The following is an 18982-nucleotide window of genomic DNA, read 5'->3' on the forward strand; positions in this document are numbered from 1 at the left end:
TTTTTGTACCTTCATATTTTTGTACTAAAATAACCAGTGATGACACATCAAGTTAAAACTAGTTCAATGACTCATAAAGCAGGACTTGTGGTGTTTTGTGAGATTTTTATTTTCACTGTAAACGTTCTTGATGGTGTGAACATGCTACATATCTACTGGTTGTGGGGGGGGGGGGTGATTACGGTACAAAAACAAAGTTAAAATTATGTTATTTATCCACAATCGGATTCATTACCTCATCAGTATCATCCTTCATTCATCAATGGAAGTCTGGAAACAGAACATTTATCAACTGCTACAAACATGGACATGGCAACTTTTGCCACGTTTAGCAAGTGCTCATGGGAAATGTAGTCTCCCGACGGGCTAAACACTACCACTCTAGTCCACTGGTGTCACTCGACTGAAGATCGCATAGAGCTGCTTTAAACTATCTCTTGTTGAAACTGATTTAAACAACAAAAAAAGTATAGAAAAATTAAAAACAATAAGAATTAGTAATAGTTATAGTTATTTCCCTCTAATATTGCTGTCTCACCTAATATATTTGTTTCTACACTGTTACAAGCAGACACGCGTCAAAACAACCGCAGATGTTGTTGGATCTTGGACGGATGAACTTTATTGATCCTCTGGAGGTCTCCTTCGGGGGAAATTGATTTCCAGCTCACAGCAACACAGACGATAGATTCATAGAAACAAAAACAAAGTACAATACAAAGAACAAAAAGAAAAATGAAGAAATCTAAATATAAAGAACATAGATCAAAGAAAAATAACACAAAGAAAAGGATACAAAGATTAACATGTAATAGAATCATCTTTTCACTCCTGCCCCCAAACTCAGAATTATAAAGTCTAATAGAACGAGGAATGAATGTGTCCCTGAGTCTATTAGTGTTGCACCATGGGAGGAGCATTCGTGCTCCATCTGCTTCTCTGCTCACTGATGACAGTGTTCAGAGGATGATGTCATCATCATGATGGACAGTAGTTTGTCCAGAGATCTCCTCTCTTGTCACCAGTGAGTCCAGCTTCACTCAAGTCATTGGTTGGCTGGGCGGCAAAGAATAATGGTAGCTGTTCCTGGATTCCCTGGATTTGTAGTAATACTGTTACTGGTACTGTAAACCACTACATACAGAGTTGAAAATGCATGACAAATGAAAGGAATACAATTGACCAGCAGGTGTTTTGGTTAGTTGTGGGAAACATTCCTTTGTGATCAGTTAATAAACTCGCCTCTGACTTTGTCAAGGGCCCCATGTGGCCCCCGGGCCAGGCCTGCAGCAGGTCACACAACTCATGTAAAAAGTAGGTGTGAGTACCTGAAGTGAGGCAGTCGATCAACACTGTTAAACCATAGAGTCGATGGAGATTTACTCATGAGTTGAGATTAAAACGAAAGTTACGTATGTAACTACGGTTCTATGAGTCCCGGATGACCGCCAGAGGCGGTGCTTCAAGCACTGAATGTATCCATCTCGCGCATGCGCAGTTCGAGTTTAATACCAACAAAGTCACCTGTGACCCCTGATGACCCCGGAAGGGGTATAACTTCCGGTGACATCAGAGGATCTGTTCCTGCAGAATCTTCTCGCGAAAACACAAGGATTCTGAGTGACAGAACGCTCTGGCGGTCATCCGGGACTCATAGAACCGTAGTTACATACGTAACTTTCGTTCTATTTCGTCCCTACTGACCGCCAGAGGCGGTGCTTCAAGCACTGGATGACCCATAACAACAAGGTCACAAAGAATCACAGTACGTACCTCATTGAGGGGAAGCAACAGAGTCGGGCAACAGGACCACACCTAATGGATGAGGAGTGGTGACGTTCACCCGATAGAACCTGAAAAAAGTGCTTGGTGAGGCCCAAGATGCTGCCTCACAGATGTCCTCCAGGGGTACCCCGCGTAGGGCTGCCCATGACGTAGACATCGCTCTGGTAGAGTGGCACCTCACCCCGAATGGCGGGGGGTGACCACTTCCTTTATATGCGTGGGTAATCACATCCACGATCCAGTGAGACAGTCGCTGTTTGGAAAGAGCAGAGCCTTTCCTAGGGCCACCATAGCAAATGAAGAGCTGGTCCGACCGTCTTATACTTGCGGTTGCAGCTATATAGGTTCTTAGAGCCCGCACAGGGCACAGCAGTCCCAACCTGTCTTCCCCTTCCGGGGGAATAAATTGTGCCACTTGAATGGGACGGTTGAGGCTCGATAGTGACAGAACCTTTGGGAGAAAAGCCATATTTGGCCAGAGGGTAACCCCTGAGCCGTCTGAGCTCCACCGCAGACATGACTCACTCACAGACAGGGCATGTAGTTCCCCAACACGCTTCGCTGAAGCGATGGCAAGGAGAAAAGCAGTCTTAGCAGAAACCCACTTCAGCTCTGTCTGAGCCAGGGGTTCAAAGGGAGGCAGACACAAAGCGTCGAGCACCAGGTGCAAATCCCATGCTGGGGCGCGCTGTGTGCGTGGGGGGCGTAATCGCCACGCGCCCTTTAGAAAGAGGGACACCAGTCTGTGGGACCCCACTGTGTTATCATCTACCCGAGCATGTTGAGAGGAAATGGCTGCTGCGTATACCCTCAGTGTGGCAGGAGACCGGCCACTGTCCAATAGTGACTGGAGGAACTCCAGAATCTTTGGGACTGAACAGTGCACAGGGTCCTCACCCCTGTCTGAACACCATGCAGTAAACAGTTGCCACCTATTTGCATACTGCAGCCGTGTAGAAGGCGCCCTGGCATTTAGTATAGTGTCGCAGACAGCATCTGAACACTGCGTCAGAAGCGGGTTGGGCCCTGCAGCGGCCAGACCCATAGTTGCAGGCGAAGAGGGTCGGGATGCCAAATCTGGCCCTCTAGCTGAGACAGGAGATCGTTCCTGTCGGGGAGGCGCCATGGTGAGCTGCGGCAGAGCCTGCGCAGCAGTGGAAACCATGTTCTCCCTGGCCAGAAGGGGGCTACCAACAGCAGCCTGTGACCCTGCTGGAGGACCCTCTGCAGTGTTGAGAATATCAGAGGTATTGGGGGAAAAGCGTAGAGGAGACCTTCTGGCCAGTCGTGCGCAAGAGCATCCTGGCCCAGAGGACTGCTTTCCTCCTTCAGGGAGAACCAGAGGGGACAATGGGTCGACTCCCTTGTGGCAAACAGATCTACCTCTGCTCTGCCGAATGTGTCCCAGATATTGAGCACCACCTCTGGGTGAAGCCGCCATTCCCCCGATGGGGGCTTGCCCCGAGAGAGCAGGTCTGCGACCTGATTCCGGTCCCCGGGCAAATACATTGCTCTTAGGCTGGCCAGGCGTGGAGCCGCCCACAGCAAGAGGTCCCGGGATGCTTGCAACAGCTGTGCAGACCGGGTGCCCCCCTGGTGGTTTATATGCGATACGGTCGACACATTGTCTGACCGCACAAGCACATGTCGCCCTCTCAGGAAGGGGAGAAAGTAGTGCAGGGCCATATACACAGCTCGTAGCTCTAGAACATTGATGTGCACCGAGCAGTCTCGAGCAGACCACAGCCCCTGGGCTGTACGGTTTTGCCACACTGCCCCCCACCCTGAGAGGGAGGCGTCTGTTGTGATGGCCTCTCGGCGGAATGCAACCAAACCCATCTGCACGCCCTGGAGGAGAAAACCTCTCTCTCTCCATGGAGCCAGAGCAAGAAGGCAACGGTGTGAGACCTTGAGTCTCCTGTGCCGGTGCCACCTGACATCCAAATGAAAGTCGTTCAGCCACCTCTGAAGGGGGCGTAGCGACAACAGCCCCAAAGGGACCACGGTGGCGGCAGCAGTCAGTTTGCCTAGGAGTCGTAGGAACTCCACGTAATGCAACCACGTGCCCCTGCGAAAGAGGGGAAGGAGGCGGAGGATGTCGTCCACCCGCTGTGGTGAAGGCCAGGCCTTCATTGAAACTGTATCGAGAGTTATCCCGAGAAAAATTGTCCTCTGTGAGGGAACTAGGCAACTCTTTGTAGAGTTCACCCTGAGACCTAGTCGAGACACATGGGAAAGGAGGCTTGTGGTGTCCAGGGTCGCCCGAGACCGGGACGAAGCACAGATGAGCCAATCGTCTAGGTAGGGCAGGATCTTCATGCCCTGCGACTGCAGGGGCGAAAGGGCTGCCATTACAACCCTGGTAAATACCCGTGGCGAAAGGGAGAGGCCGAACGGGAGCACCCTGAACTGAAAATGACGTCCCTGAAAGGCGAACCTCAGGAACCGTCTGTGGTGTTGTGCTATGGGCACATGAAAGTAAGCATCCTTCAGGTCTATTGAAGTAAACCACTCCTGCCTGGAGACAGTGCGCAGAACCTCTGCAGGGCTGAGCATGTGGAATCTCAAGACTTTCAGGAACTTGTTGACTCCCCTTAGGTCGAGGATAGGGCGGAGTCCGCCATCTCTCTTTGCAACCAGAAAATAAGTCGAGTAGACCCCTCCTGGTTGTAACAGGGGATCTATCTGCTCGATTGCACCCTTGTCCAGGAGGACGGACAACTCCTGGGTGAGGGTTTGGGCTTTTGCCGGGTCGCATATGATGGTCATCTTGACCCGGCCAATGGTTGGGGGCCGGCGTCGGAACTGAAGCTTGTACCCGTTGGTCAAGGTGGAGAGCACCCAAGGGTCCCGGGTGGAAGCAGCCCAATAGCTGAGCTGCTGTTGGGAAAAACAGCCGACGGCCGACCCCAATGCCTCAGCGCTGGGTCCCCCGGCCTCGAAAGGCTCTGGGGGTACGACGGACAGTATGTGGGGCCTGAGGTTGCCTAGAGGGCAGCCGCTCAGGGGCTCGAAAGGTCTGTGCCGCCTGCTGAGCAGGCTGTGGGCTTGGGCGCTGAGACCTGAGGTAGCCTCTGGGGTAAGCCTGTGGCTGAGAACGGCGCTGGGGGGGAGCTGAAGATCCCCTAGGTCTGCCCGGAGGAGGCCGACTCCTGTGAAGCCCGGACAGCTGCTGTTGAGTCTGTCTGGCTTGGACAGTTCGTTCAAGTGCCTCTAGCGCTGCAGGTCCAAACAGTTCCCCCGGTTCCACTGGAACACTGCGGAGGGTTCTCCTGCATGCCTCTGTCAGAGGTGATTGTGCCAGCCAGACCTGGCGGCGAGCCTGGACAAGAGTAGACATCAACCGCCCCAGCTCTCTAGACATCAGCGCGAATGCCTGCAGGGAAGCGTCGCTGAAATTATGGACGGAAGCATCCAGTGGGGTCTCCTGTATAGATGCTGATAAAGCAAGCATCAGGTGGGACATAGAATTACCTATGCGTCCCATGCGTGCCGCTGCGTCATAGGTTTTGGAGAGCAGGTCATCTGTTACCCGACACTGGGAACGAGGACACCTCACATCCGGTCTCAGCGCCTCATCGGGTGAGACAATTAACGCAGCTATTGCCGGCTCGACGGCTGGTATGCGGCCCAACCCAAACTTGGGTGCATCCTGCATGGCTGCCAGGGTCCGGGCGTCTGAGTTTGCACGAGAGAGGGCTCTAGTGTCCCTCCAGCATGCATGCAACTCTCTCAAATATTCGTTAGATGGAGGCACAGTAAAGTTGACGGGAGCTGATCCGCGTCTGAAAAAGGCACTGGCCGAAGCTGGCTGAGCCTGCGGGATATCCAACTGCAGGCGAGCCAGGGCCGTACGAATGATGGCCCCCATAGAGCCGTCTCCAGAACCGACAGTAGAGCTGTGGGCTGAAGAACGGGAGGCCGCCGCAGAGGCGTGGGAGGCTACACGCTGTGGTACCACCTCCTCTCCATATTCGGCGAACTCAGTGGCTGAAGCTGCCATGGAGATTATATCTTCCTCCGGTTCCAAGATGGCTGGAGGAGGAGCAAGATCACCCAACTCTCTTTCACCAGTCCCAGACTTGAAGGCCAGGAAGAAGGATCTCATTTGATCAACTTCCTCCGTTAATTGGTCCACCTTGGAAGCAAGTCCGGACTCTCTAACCTTCTTCCTAGAAGTGGGGCCTCTAGTCTCAGCAGCCCGCCGTTTAGATCGGCGGGATTGAGCTGGAGTCTGCCGCTGGGCTGAGGTTAACTGCTCGGGCAACGAAACGAGGCCCAACAGTTGCTCTACCTCAGCAAGTCTGGCAGCCCTTATTCCCCGGGGCATGAAGCTGCAGTTCATGCAGGGATCTTCTGAAAGACCTTCCCTCAGATGCTCGAGACCAAGGCATGAGGGGCACATATCGTGGCCGTCTTCGGGCTGCAGAGAAGCCATACAGACCGAGCAGGAGTGGCCGCCAAGCATGTTAGCAACAGGCGAAGGCCACAGAGAAAAACAACAAACGCTGGGAGCGGGGGCGAAAGCGCAGCCTTCACCAACGAGTGTTTACATATATGAGAGGAGTATACAAACGCTGGGAGCGGGTGCGAAAACACAGCCTTCACCAACGAGTGTTTACATGTATGTGAGAAGTATTACAAACGCTGGGAGCGGGTGCGAAAACACAGCCTTCACCAACGAGTGTTTACACATGTGGGATGAAGTAGCACAAATGCTGGGATAGGAAGCGAATACGCAGTCGTCCCCAACAAATATGAGGAATCCACTTCGGTAGCTGAAGGCAGCAGTACAAATGTTGGAAGAGAAAACACTGTCTTGACCAACAAATGTAAGGAACCAAGAGTGAAAAAGTTGCACCGGCACTCAAGGGCAGTTTGTACCGATATATAAACAAAGAATACCAAGCCGGGAGAGGGAGCGAACACACTTCGTCACCGAAAGAAATCAACTACAACCAGTGGCGGGTACAGCAGGTTGTACTGATATTCAAAGATATATAATGAAGAGTACAAAGTCGGGAGGGGGAGCGAACCCACTTAGTCACCGAAATAAATCAAATACAACCAATGGCGAGTACAGCAAGTTGTACTGATATTCAAGATATATAATAAAGAGTACAAGTCGGGAGAGGGAGCGAACCCACTTCGTCACCGAAATAAATCAAATACAACCAATGGCGAGTACAGCAGGTTGTACTGATATTCAAAGCTATATAATAAAGAGTACAAAGTCGGGAGAGGGAGTGAACCCACTTCGTCACCGAAATAAAACAAAATACAACCAATGGCGAGCACAACAGGTTGTAATGATATTCAATGAAAAGAAAATTGGTACTCAGCCAAACGAAGACGATCTCCGGACGTTTCCACGGCGAACCGCTACAACTTCTCCGGGTCGAAAGTTCGTTGCAGTCTCTGGAGGGCGAAAGTTTCGCAGCTCCGACAGAAGTCGCGTGACTACCGGCAACGAAAGAGCTAGTCCTTGAGCTAGCCCGGTGACATGCTACTTGCGCAGCGAGAAGATGAAAAGGAACAGATCCTCTGATGTCACCGGAAGTTATACCCCTTCCGGGGTCATCAGGGGTCACAGGTGACTTTGTTGGTATTAAACTCGAACTGCGCATGCGCGAGATGGATACATTCAGTGCTTGAAGCACCGCCTCTGGCGGTCAGTAGGGACGAAATAGAACAACATTGAAGAGAGAGATTGAAAAAACAACATAACCAGCAATAAATATAACTTCAGTAGAAAATATTGTTATTCCATGGTTTGAGTATTTCACTGATAGTTTTTTCTTTTCAGTGTCTCTGGTTGTTTTTAATGTTTTATACTTAATCATTATTATTATTTTATAAGTGTATGTGGAATGTTTAACTATATATTGTAGACACAAATACGTATATAAGATTTTATTTTCAATAGCATTGTTCATGTACAACAAATTCTTATGTGAGTCTTATATTTTGATTTATGTGTTTAAATAATGTAGTGAAGAAATTAATGTGCGTGAAAATATTGTTAATTATTTGTTCTGTTGGGGAATAAAAGGTAGTTAATCATTACGAGTTGATATAAACCGGTTCTCGTGCTAATTTGTGCTTTTTTAGAGGTGAACTGAACAAGTTGACTGACCCCTGTTTTCTCCGGGGTCACATGTGTGTGTCATAGGTCAGTTGTTAACATTTAAAGAAGGACACTAACCTTACCTGTGTGTGTCTGTGTGTGTCCAGTGCCGGCAGGCGAGGCGAACCCGCTCAGAGGTGATCCTGCTCTGGAGGAACAGCATCCCCATCATGATCGAGGTCATGCTCCTGCCGGACTGTTGCTACGGCGACGAGTGCCCGCCCAGCGACCCCATCAGCGACCCGGTCATCAAACAAGACGCTCTGCTGCTGGAGAGATGGACCTTGCAGCCGGTTCCGAGACAGTAAGCTTGGCCCGAACATTCTCCACCGACGCAGAAACGAACAAGAGGAATAAATATAATTTTACCTGGAGATAAGGAACGTGATGGAAAAATAGTTCAGTGTCGTGTGCTTAACCGTCGACACCGAACCTGACAACGTTCTGATCCAGTTCAGGGTCCACAGTAGGAACTTGACACTACAAACTGGGACATGGATCATGTTTTAAGTTTGAAATGTTCTATCTATCCAATTAAAATGACTGCTGCTGTGGTGGAGAAATCAAGCTCCTCCTTCAACCAGAACGCTTCGCTAAACTCTGGAGCAACTTTGAAATGTGTTGCCCTTTAAAGAAAATAATAATAATAATAATTATATATTTAATTTAAATGAATGACTTTACTGTATCTATTTTCAAACTCCAACTCTCCTGACTCACATTTAAAATCTTCCTCTCAAGACACAGTAAGTTCCTCATCATGACCATGTTTTCAATTTATTACTTTATAAAGTTGCTCTGAAATCTGGGCGAACGAGAGGTTACGAGAGTCCATTATGACATAACAATGGCTTCACTCCTCCTCCAGCCAGCTGTGATCACGCCCCGCTTTGTTTATACAATGAGTACCTTGGAGGTGGAGACTTTCGGGGTTGTGAGACACACGGGGACAAACCTTCATGTTTGACCAATCACAGCAGAGTGGGCGTGGTTATGGTCGACAGGATTTAATCTCGTGTTTTCAGTGGGCGGAGCTTAAGATCATTTTCTAATGTCAATATTTCAATGAAAAGAGAGTTTTGTACAAACACACACTGATGAGACAATAGAGTCACACGTCTATTTAACACACACTTAAATAAACATTAGTTTAACTTTAGGATTTTGTGAACATAATTTGTAAAATGCAGTGTGTTTTCATCTGATCGTGAAACAAAGATGTTCTTAACTCTCCTTTGATTTAGAAAGTGTGTGAGAAGGTTTGAGGAGAACTTTAAATAAACCTGACACAGTGACACACATTCACTTGTTTTTGTTTGTGTTTCCACGAAGAAGCGGCGATCGCTTCATCGAGGAGAAGACGCTGCTGCTCGCCGTTCGCTCGTACGTCTTCTTCTCTCAGCTCAGCGCCTGGTTGAGCGCTTCCCACGGCATCGTCCCCAGAAACATCCTGTACAGGTCGGAACTCTTTACGCTTCAAAGCTTTGATCCAGTGGTTTTGATTGACAGTCATATATGGAAGTATAATCAGTGACGTCAGAATAATGAATGGTTTGATTTATTACATATATACATTTCAAATGTTGAAACTTTAACGTTTTTTTAATTTATTTATTGAAATGTTTTTGTGGTTTTGACGCATTAAAGCATATTGAATTAAACTTAACTTGGATTTATGTATTTACAGGTTGAATTTGTTGAGTTTTCCTAATCTATTTATTGTTATTATTTATTATATTTGTTGTTTTGAAGCGTTAAAGAATATTGAATGAAACTTTATTTGTTTTTATGTATTTAAAGGTTGAATTTGTTGAGTTTTCTAATTTATTAATTTATTATATTTGTTGTTTTGAAGCATTAAAGCATATTGAATTAAACTTAACTTGGATTTATGTATTTACAGGTTGAATTAGTTGAGGCTTCTAATTTATTTATTTATTTATTATTATTTATTATATTTGTTGTTTTGAAGCGTTAAAGAATATTGAATGAAACTTTATTTGTATTTATGTATTTAAAGGTTGAATTTGTTGAGTTTTCTAATTTATTAATTTATTATTATTTATTATATTTGTTGTTTTGAAGCATTAAAGCATATTGCATGAAACATTTTACGTATTTACAGGTTGAACTTTAATCGTTTGATTCAATCATTTACATATGTAAATATTTACATATGATGGATCTACTGACTCCTTTAAGAAACATCTTAAGACGTTTCTATTTGTTCAGGCTTTTCCTTGAATTTCTCGAACTCCTGTGTTGTTCTCGGTGTTGTCTTGATCTTTGAAGTATGTACTGTTTTGAGTATTGTTTTGATTGTTAAAGCGCTTTGTGACCCTGGTCTCGAAAAGCGCTATATAAATAAATATTACTTACTTACTTACTTACATTTAAATATTTACATATTGAAAGGTCTGTTATTTTTTATTTTTGATGAATTAAATAAAGTAAATTTTCTAAATTATTATTTTTTTACACATAGATTTTGATATTCTTACTCCAATAATTCAAACATACTTTCTAAACTAAACTTCTAAACTCAACGTAGCCTATTAAAATGTTGCTATAATAGTGTCACTGTGATTGGCTGAGAGTTCTCTTGCACCAACGTTTTTGTTATTGAATTTAAAAGCCTACGAATTAAGTTGTATTTCATTTGGAAGTTTTATCTTTAATTTATTGGAATTCGAATATCAAACTCTATGCGTAAAAAAAATTACATTTATTTTGAAGCTATTGTTATTTTTCAATATATTTACTTATATTTTATTTATAATTTATATTATATTTGTATTATTAATATAGAAATTATTGAATTCAATAAAATTAATGCTTAGAAAACAACATTTTATTTTGAAAATTCAAAGATTCAAAATTTGAAATGCAAAATGAAAGCGTTCATTATTCTCATGTACAAATAAATCAAATGAACAAATACCCTGATATACTTCTATAGTAACGAAAGTTTCAGATGTAGCTGATGGCGCTGTCGTGTTCCCCCCTCAGGATCAGTGCTGCCGACGAGGAGCTGGAGTGGAAGTTCTCGCAGCCTCCGTCCGAGCACGTGTTCCCCGTCCCCAACGTGTCCCAGAGCGTCGCCCTGCAGGTCCGGGTGCAGTCGCTGCCCCGCCAGCCCACCTACCCCACCCTGGCCTGCAGCATCCACACCGGGTTGCCTCCGCTGTACAGCAAGACCCCGGGTCTCAGCCCCGGCCTCACCAGCCACGGCGGCCTGTCCGCCCTGAAGAAGAACCAGGACCCCAGCAAAGACCCGTTCGCCAAGACCCCCAACACCGTGTCAGGCCTTCTCCTCAACGGACTCCCCATCCCACACCTGCCCATCAACAACATCCCCATCAACACGCACTCGACGGCGCCCCCTCCCTACACCAAGAAGCTCCAGGAGTCGAGCGAGAACCACGTGTACCAGAACGGAGAGCCTCCCCTGGTCAACACCTCCAAGCTGCACGGCTCCCCACGGTTCCGTAGACCGTGTCACTCCCCGACCCCCTCGTGCTCCAGCACCCCCTCCCCAGTCCCTTCCAGCAAAGCGGGGAAGTGGCTCTACACCGCCCTCAACGGGTCGTCCGACCCGGCGGAGGATTTTGCTCCGGGAACCCATTGCCATGAGAAGTCGAAGGGATCCATCCCCGAGCCCCTGAAAGCCTTCAAGACGTTCTCGTTGGCCGACCAGGCGCGCTGCCCCTCCCCGAGACCGGCGGCGAGCGAGACCAACCCCCTGATCGGCTCGCTGCTCCAGGAGCGACAGGAAGTCATAGCCCGCATCGCACAGAGGCTCAACTTCTGCGACCCCACGGCGCCGCCCCTCCCGCCCGGACTCTTCTCCTCGGAGAACCCCCCAAAAGCCATGTGGAGCAGTCACTACGAAGACTCAACTGCCAGTAAAACCAAAGAGCCTGAGGAACCGTCGTACGATTCGACCCCCGACCCCTTCGGCACCCCGGTCGCCCCGGACCACCGGAGGCGCGAGAGCTCCTCCCCGAGGCCGGTGGCCTGCAGGAAGCTCAAGATGACGGAGACGCCGGAGCCGGGCCCGGAGAAGAACGCCGGGGGAGAACCGGAGCGACAGATGGACAAGGAGAACTCGCTCATCGCCCAGGCGGTCCAGGACATCACCAGACTCATCCAGGAGAGACTTTCTGTCCCGTCGCTGTCGCCGCGCCACAGCCGGAGCGGCGGCCCCCTGCACCACACCCTCACCACCACCACCGTCACCCACACGGTCCGCACCTACTCGCCCGCGCCCTCCAACGGCTACACCAACGGACACGCGCCGGCCCACGACCCGCCCCGGGACCCGCACACGTCCGCCACACATTTGCCTGTTTGCACAAAGGAGACTGACGGCCCTTCTCCGAGGGCCCGCCACGGTGCTCGCTCTACACTTGAAAACCCCTCGCATGCGGGCCGGTCACTTTTCCAGGCTGGTCAGTGTTTACAAGCCCCCCCCCCCCAGACGACCAGCAGCCATGACGGCCCCGCGGCGCCTCCCACGGCGGCCCGCGGGCCGAGAAACGTTCAGATCCGCAGTTGGACGAGCAACGATTCCAGCTTAACTACCAACTCCAGCATAAGCCACAACCGCAGTAAGCCTCACGCCCCGATCCAGACCGGTCCGTCGGGTCGAGCCTCGGACTTCCCGGATGAGAACCTGGCGCCCGAGAGGTCCGGACGCCTCGGCGGTCCCGGTCTAGACTCGCCTCCCCATCCGGCTGTTCTGGTAGGATCATCTCCGAGTCTCTCTTCGAGTCACATCCTGAGTGTGTTTGTCTGTGTCCTCCAGCGCACTCACAGCCCCGCCCCCCTGCGGCCCTGCAACACCTGGAGGAAACAGAACCGACACTCGCTGGACGCCACTGCAACCAAGGCCTTTCACCCTTGTACTGGCCTGCCCCTGCTCTCCAGCCCTGTACGACACACACACGCACGCACGCACGCACGCACACACGCACACACACACACACACACACACACGCACACGCACACACACAAACCTACGCACACACTCACACACATGCATGCACACACACACACACACGCACACACACACGCACACACACACACACACACAAACCTACGCACACACTCACACACATGCATGCACACCTTAACGCACTCACTCACACACGCATGCACACACACAAACCTAAACACGTGCACAAACTCACACACACACACACTAGCACACACGCACACCTACACACATGAACACACACACCTACACACATGCACACACGTAACTGCACACACCTACACACATGCACACGCACACCTACACACATGCACACACATGAACACACACACCTACACACATGCACACGCACACCTACACACATGAACACACACACATGCACACGCACACCTACACACATGCACACACATGAATACACACACCTACACACATGCACACGCACACCTACACACATGAACACACACACATGCACACGCACACCTACACACATGCACACGCACACCTACACACATGCACACGCACACCTACACACATGAACACACACACATGCACACCTACACACACATGAATACACACACCTACACACATGCACAAGCACACCTACACACATGCACACACATGAACACACACACCTACACACATGCACACACATAACTACACACACACACTCATTGATTATTAGATCTAAGAGTTTCTATGTTTAAATAATTAATTCCTGAGCTAAACTGATTTATGAAAAACTGAATTCAATCATTTATTTTACAAATGTTTTTTTTGTTTTTTTTTAATAGTTGAATGAAAGAAAACAAATATTTTCACATAGAGATTCTTATCACAATAATTAAAAAACATGTTTGATTAATTAAATATTTTTTTATTTGTAACCTTTCATTATTGTCATGTGGATCAATTATACCAGCATTTTATATTTTATTATATATCTATATATGTTTGAATTACTTCACACATTAGTGACTTTGACTTTGAAGAACATCATCAGTGTCTTCATGACCAAAAAATAACCAAATACGTCAAAATATGTCAATAATTTAATTATTTTAAGAGGCATATTGAGTCGAAAACCTTGAGAGATTCTGATCATAAACAGCTACAAGTTTTATGTTTTTGTTTTATTCTGTTCTATTGTGTTGTAATGACCTGTTTCGACCCGGTTCAGGTTCCTCAGAGGAAGAGTCAGACCGGCTGCTTCGACCTGGACTCGGCTCTGGTGGGATACAAGGGGATCCTGCCCTGGACGTCTGGGAAAAGGTCAGAGTTCACTTTTTGTTACAGATTCAATGTCTGTAAGTTTTGTTTTCCTAACAAAATTCAAGTTTTCGGTCCAAGTAAAAGTTTGTTTCTATGATCAAAGTCTAACTTTGACTCGAGTAAAAGTGGGAGAAGAAGATAAAGTAACATTAACCAAGAGTTAACAGTTACTTAGTTATTTTTATAACTGATGGATCTCTTTTTTAATCTACTTTTTTTATTTCATTTATGAAAAAAAAAAACATGACATGTGTCATAGATCCAGACATAACATAAGTTAAAGTGAAAAGTGAGATTGTGCTTAAAAACTAGTCATTTAAAACAGTTAATTCACGATAAAGAAAAACGACCTAAATGCAATAACATCACTACAAACCTTTTTTTAACTTTGACTTTTTAATTAAAATGTATTTATAAGGAGACATTTAAGTGTATTTATGTGGTGTTTCCACGAGCTACTGTGTTTAATTTTTACTTCTTACGTATTCAACTGAACTTATTATTATTTAATATTTTAATATTTACTTTTCCTTTTTTAAGTATTTTTTTAAATCGTATATTTCACCCTTAAAACAATGTTTGTTTTTCAACAAAATGAAACTAACCTGTAAATCATATAGTAATGATTACAGATTAAAATAACAATAATTGTAGTTTTTTTTAAGTTTGATTGACAGTCTATAATCTCAGGCCTTGAGATATTTATTCGCCACTTTGTTGTTTTTGTTTTTTTCTTTCAATATTTATATCCGGGGAAAATGATCGTGTACTCGGGTGTACAGTGGAAGTCTTGGTTTCTCTGACAATACTGTGGTTGTCGAGGCTGCTAAGGTTGTGTGTCGCCTCTTCATCATCTGCACACACACACACACACACACACACACACACACACACACACACACACACACACACACACGTGTTGAATGATGTATTTTGTTGTGCCTCAGAGTGTGTCCTAAAAGAGATCCATACTCGGAGGAGCAGCTCCTCAGTGCCAGCGCTCCGCCTGCCAGTCTCAGTCTCTTAGGGAACTTTGAGGTACAAAAACTCTCTCTTCTGACCCGTGTTTCTAATGATTATTTCTGGTTTGAGCTTGTTTTTAATGAAGTACGATAAGTACATGAATTATAAATATACAAATAAATACACAATTCAATAAAAATGTGTATCAAATAAATTACTTTAGATTTTATTTTTGGTCAAAGATCACTGCCATTTGTTTATTTATACATTTTAACTTGTATTTTTAATTATTGATGCATTTTGTTATATCAAACTTTTATTTATTCATGTATTTAAACATTATGTTTTTTATTATTTATTTGTTTTACTTGTATATAAATATATATATTTCAACATTTCTCTGGAAGATACAAGTGAAGTAAGTCAGTCTGAGGCAGTGATTGGCTACAGCGATGTCATGTGATCGACTACTACTGCCTCGATGAGCAGCTTCTTAGAAGAACGTAAAATCCGAAGTATTTGAAACAAGTGTGTATTTACTCACAGCTTCATACACATGTACTCCTTCATGGTTGTTCTGCTTCCATCTTGTCAGGAATGTGTGCTGAACTACCGCCTGGAGCCTCTAGGGACAGTGGAGGGTTTCGCTGCCGAGGTCGGAGCCAGCGGCTCCTTCTGCCCGAGTCACCTGACCTTACCTGTGGACGTGTCGTTCTACAGCGTCTCCGACGACAACGCTCCCTCGCCATACATGGTGAGTTCGCCGTCGATATTGAGTTCACGATACAGTATAAATATTCAACAACATGTATTTTTTATTTTATTATTTTTTTACCATTAACATAAAAATAATTCACGCATTTGTTCATTTTTGTACTGCAGTTAAACTTCCAGCCTGTAGATGGCAGCAGTCAACAACGTAACTATGTAGCAAGAGAAACGATGAAATCCCCTGAGATGGCAATGGTTGAGAACGAGAGGATACAGTCGATTGTCGAGCCTTGCGGAGTAATAATGCAGAGCCTCGTGGAGTAATAATGCAGAGCCTCGAGGAGTAATACTGTAGAGCCTTGAGGAGTAATAATGCAGAGCCTCGTGGAGTAATAATGTAGAGCCTCGTGGAGTAATACTGTAGAGCCTTGAGGAGTAATAATGCAGAGCCTCGTGGAGTAATACTGTAGAGCCTTGAGGAGTAATAATGCAGAGCCTCGTGGAGTAATACTGTAGAGCCTTGTGGAGTAATAATGCAGAGCCTCGTGGAGTAATACTGTAGAGCCTTGAGGAGTAATAATGCAGAGCCTCGTGGAGTAATAATGCAGAGCCTCGTGGAGTAATACTGTAGAGCCTTGAGGAGTAATAATGCAGAGCCTCGTGGAGTAATAATGCAGAGCCACGAGGATCAATACTGTAGAGCCTTGAGGAGTAATAATGCAGAGCCTCGTGGAGTAATAATGCAGAGCCTCGTGGAGTAATACTGTAGAGCCTTGAGGAGTAATAATGCAGAGCCTCATGGAGTAATAATGCAGAGCCTCGTGGAGTAATAATGCAGAGCCTCGTGGAGTAATAATGCAGAGCCTTGTGGAGTAATAATGCAGAGCCTCGAGGAGTAATAATGCAGAGCCTCGTGGAGTAATACTGTAGAGCCTTGTGGAGTAATAATGCAGAGCCACGAGGAGTAATACTGTAGAGCCTTGTGGAGTAATACTGTAGAGCCTCATGGAGTAATAATGCAGAGCCATGAGGAGTAATAATGTAGAGCCTCGTGGAGTAATACTGTAGAGCCTCATGGAGTAATAATGCAGAGCCACGAGGAGTAATACTGTAGAGCCTTGTGGACTAAATGTACAGAGCTTCGTGGAGTAATAATACTGCAGAGCCTCGTGGAGTAATAATGCAGAGCCTCGTGGAGTAATACTGTAGAGCCTTGTGGACTAAATGTACAGAGCCTCGTGGAGTATTACTCTAGAGCCTCGTGGAGTAATACTGTAGAGCCTTGTGGACTAAATGTACAGAGCCTCGTGGAGTATTACTCTAGAGCCTCGTGGAGTATTACTCTAGAGCCTCGTGGCGTAATACTGCAGAGCCTCGTGGAGTAATTCTGCAGAGCCTCGTGGAGTAATTGTACAGAGCCTTAGGGAGTAATACATTGCAACCTCGCAAATGAATACTATGCAGCCTCGCGGATTAATACTACATATCCGCGTTAGTAACACTACTGAGCTTCCTGAAGTTATCCTACCAAGCCTGGGAAATAATACTACACAGCCTTACAGAATAATACTCTGCAGCCTCGCGGATTAATACTAGGCAGCCTTAAGTATTAATACTACAAATCTGCATTTGGTAATACTACTTAGCCTCGTGGGGTACCAAGCCCTAAGAACTTATCCTTACAGGATAATACTGCAGCCCTGTAGCCTTACTACATAGCATCGCTAAGTAATACTATTGAGCGTGCCAGAGCTGCTTTGAAAGTTGACAAAGTTGTACTTAAATATTTTTAGCGGTGTGTATCTAAAATAGTTTCAAATCAGTAAGTCAGAGGTTTCCTGCTCGTCTGATGTTGATGTCTGAAAAATACGGTATTTTGGTTTGAAAACAAATGTTGTCATGTGGTCTGTACATTCTGCAACACCAGAGTCAAGTACTCGACAATACTACACATACACACTTGTTACTACAGTATCACTATATATCATATTGTTGACTCTTTATCGTGATACGTATCAACAGATTCTTTCTAATACTTGATTCAAGCTTCTCAGCCGCAGCCGCTCGACTAGTCTGGTCTGACTCTGCTCTGTCTGCAGGGTGTGATCAACCTGGAGTCTCTGGGGAGGCGCGGCTACAGAGTTCCTCCATCAGGAACCATTCAAGTGGTAAATGACTCCTAGATGTTCCTGAATCATGGCTGAAGACCGTTGACCAGGGGCGGGAGACAGAGACCCCTAGTGGCCGGATGTGTCACTTTGTTTAGTTTACTTTTAAAACCTGAATCATCTTTAGTTGTTAACGATTCAAATATGAAACAAAATAAAATGACAGTTAAAAATCATTTTATTAGATTTTTTTTAAATGTTGTTTTTAATTCTGAAAGCGTTTTTATTTTTATTATTATTATTATTATTTTCTTCACTGGGGAATATTTATAAATATTATTTAATATTTAATGTAAAGAAATATTTATTTTTATATTTTATTTTCCGTTTTTTCTCTTTTTTTAAAATATGTTTTTGTCCCTTTAATTGTATTTTCTTTAAGAAAAGGTTCTTGTTGTGATTTAACCTCAATATTATATAAAATGAGATAAAGTGAACGTTGACGCGGTCGACGGTTCAACTCCGACTCTTCTCTGCTCAGACCTTATTCAACCCCAACAAGACGGTGGTGAAGATGTTCGTGGTGATGTACGACCTGAGGAACATGCCTGCAGGTCACCAGACCTTCCTGCGCCAGAGGACCTTCTCCGTTCCAGTCCGTCGTGACGTCAACCATCAGACGAGCAGGAAACCTCTGACTCCGAGTCAGAGTCGCACCTTACGCTACCTCATCCACCTGAGGTGAGTCTGCTGTGACTCCTGCTGTGACTCCTGCTGTGACTCCTGCTGTGACTCCTGCTGTGACTCCTGCTGTGACTCCTACTCTGACTCCTGCTGTGACTCCTGCTGTGACTCCTGCTGTGACTCCTGCTGTGACTCCTGCTGTGACTCCTGCTGTGACTCCTGCTCTGACTCCTGCTCTGACTCCTGCTCTGACTCCTACTGTGACTCCTAAGACTCCTGCTGTGACTCCTACTGTGACTCCTAAGACTCCTGCTGTGACTCCTGCTCTGACTCCTACTG

At 46.1% G+C, this 18982-nt stretch overlaps 1 protein-coding gene across 3 annotated transcripts in view; it reads left to right on the plus strand.

Moving 5' to 3' along the window:
* Positions 1–18982, plus strand: part of atosa (atos homolog A) — a 54358-nt gene that overhangs the window by 33014 nt on the left and 2362 nt on the right. For all 3 annotated transcript variants that reach the window (XM_087793328.1, XM_087793329.1, XM_087793331.1), the window contains 9 exons: positions 8020–8216; positions 9245–9370; positions 10922–12656; positions 12720–12845; positions 14086–14177; positions 15125–15215; positions 15736–15894; positions 17951–18019; positions 18501–18700. In XM_087793328.1, the coding sequence (XP_087649454.1) occupies positions 8020–8216; positions 9245–9370; positions 10922–12656; positions 12720–12845; positions 14086–14177; positions 15125–15215; positions 15736–15894; positions 17951–18019; positions 18501–18700 (2795 nt within the window). The remainder of the gene's footprint in view (positions 1–8019; positions 8217–9244; positions 9371–10921; positions 12657–12719; positions 12846–14085; positions 14178–15124; positions 15216–15735; positions 15895–17950; positions 18020–18500; positions 18701–18982) is intronic.

The sequence above is a fragment of the Callionymus lyra genome, chromosome 6 (assembly GCF_982586985.1).
Source record: "Callionymus lyra chromosome 6, fCalLyr1.hap1.1, whole genome shotgun sequence".
Lineage (NCBI taxonomy): Eukaryota > Metazoa > Chordata > Actinopteri > Syngnathiformes > Callionymidae > Callionymus > Callionymus lyra.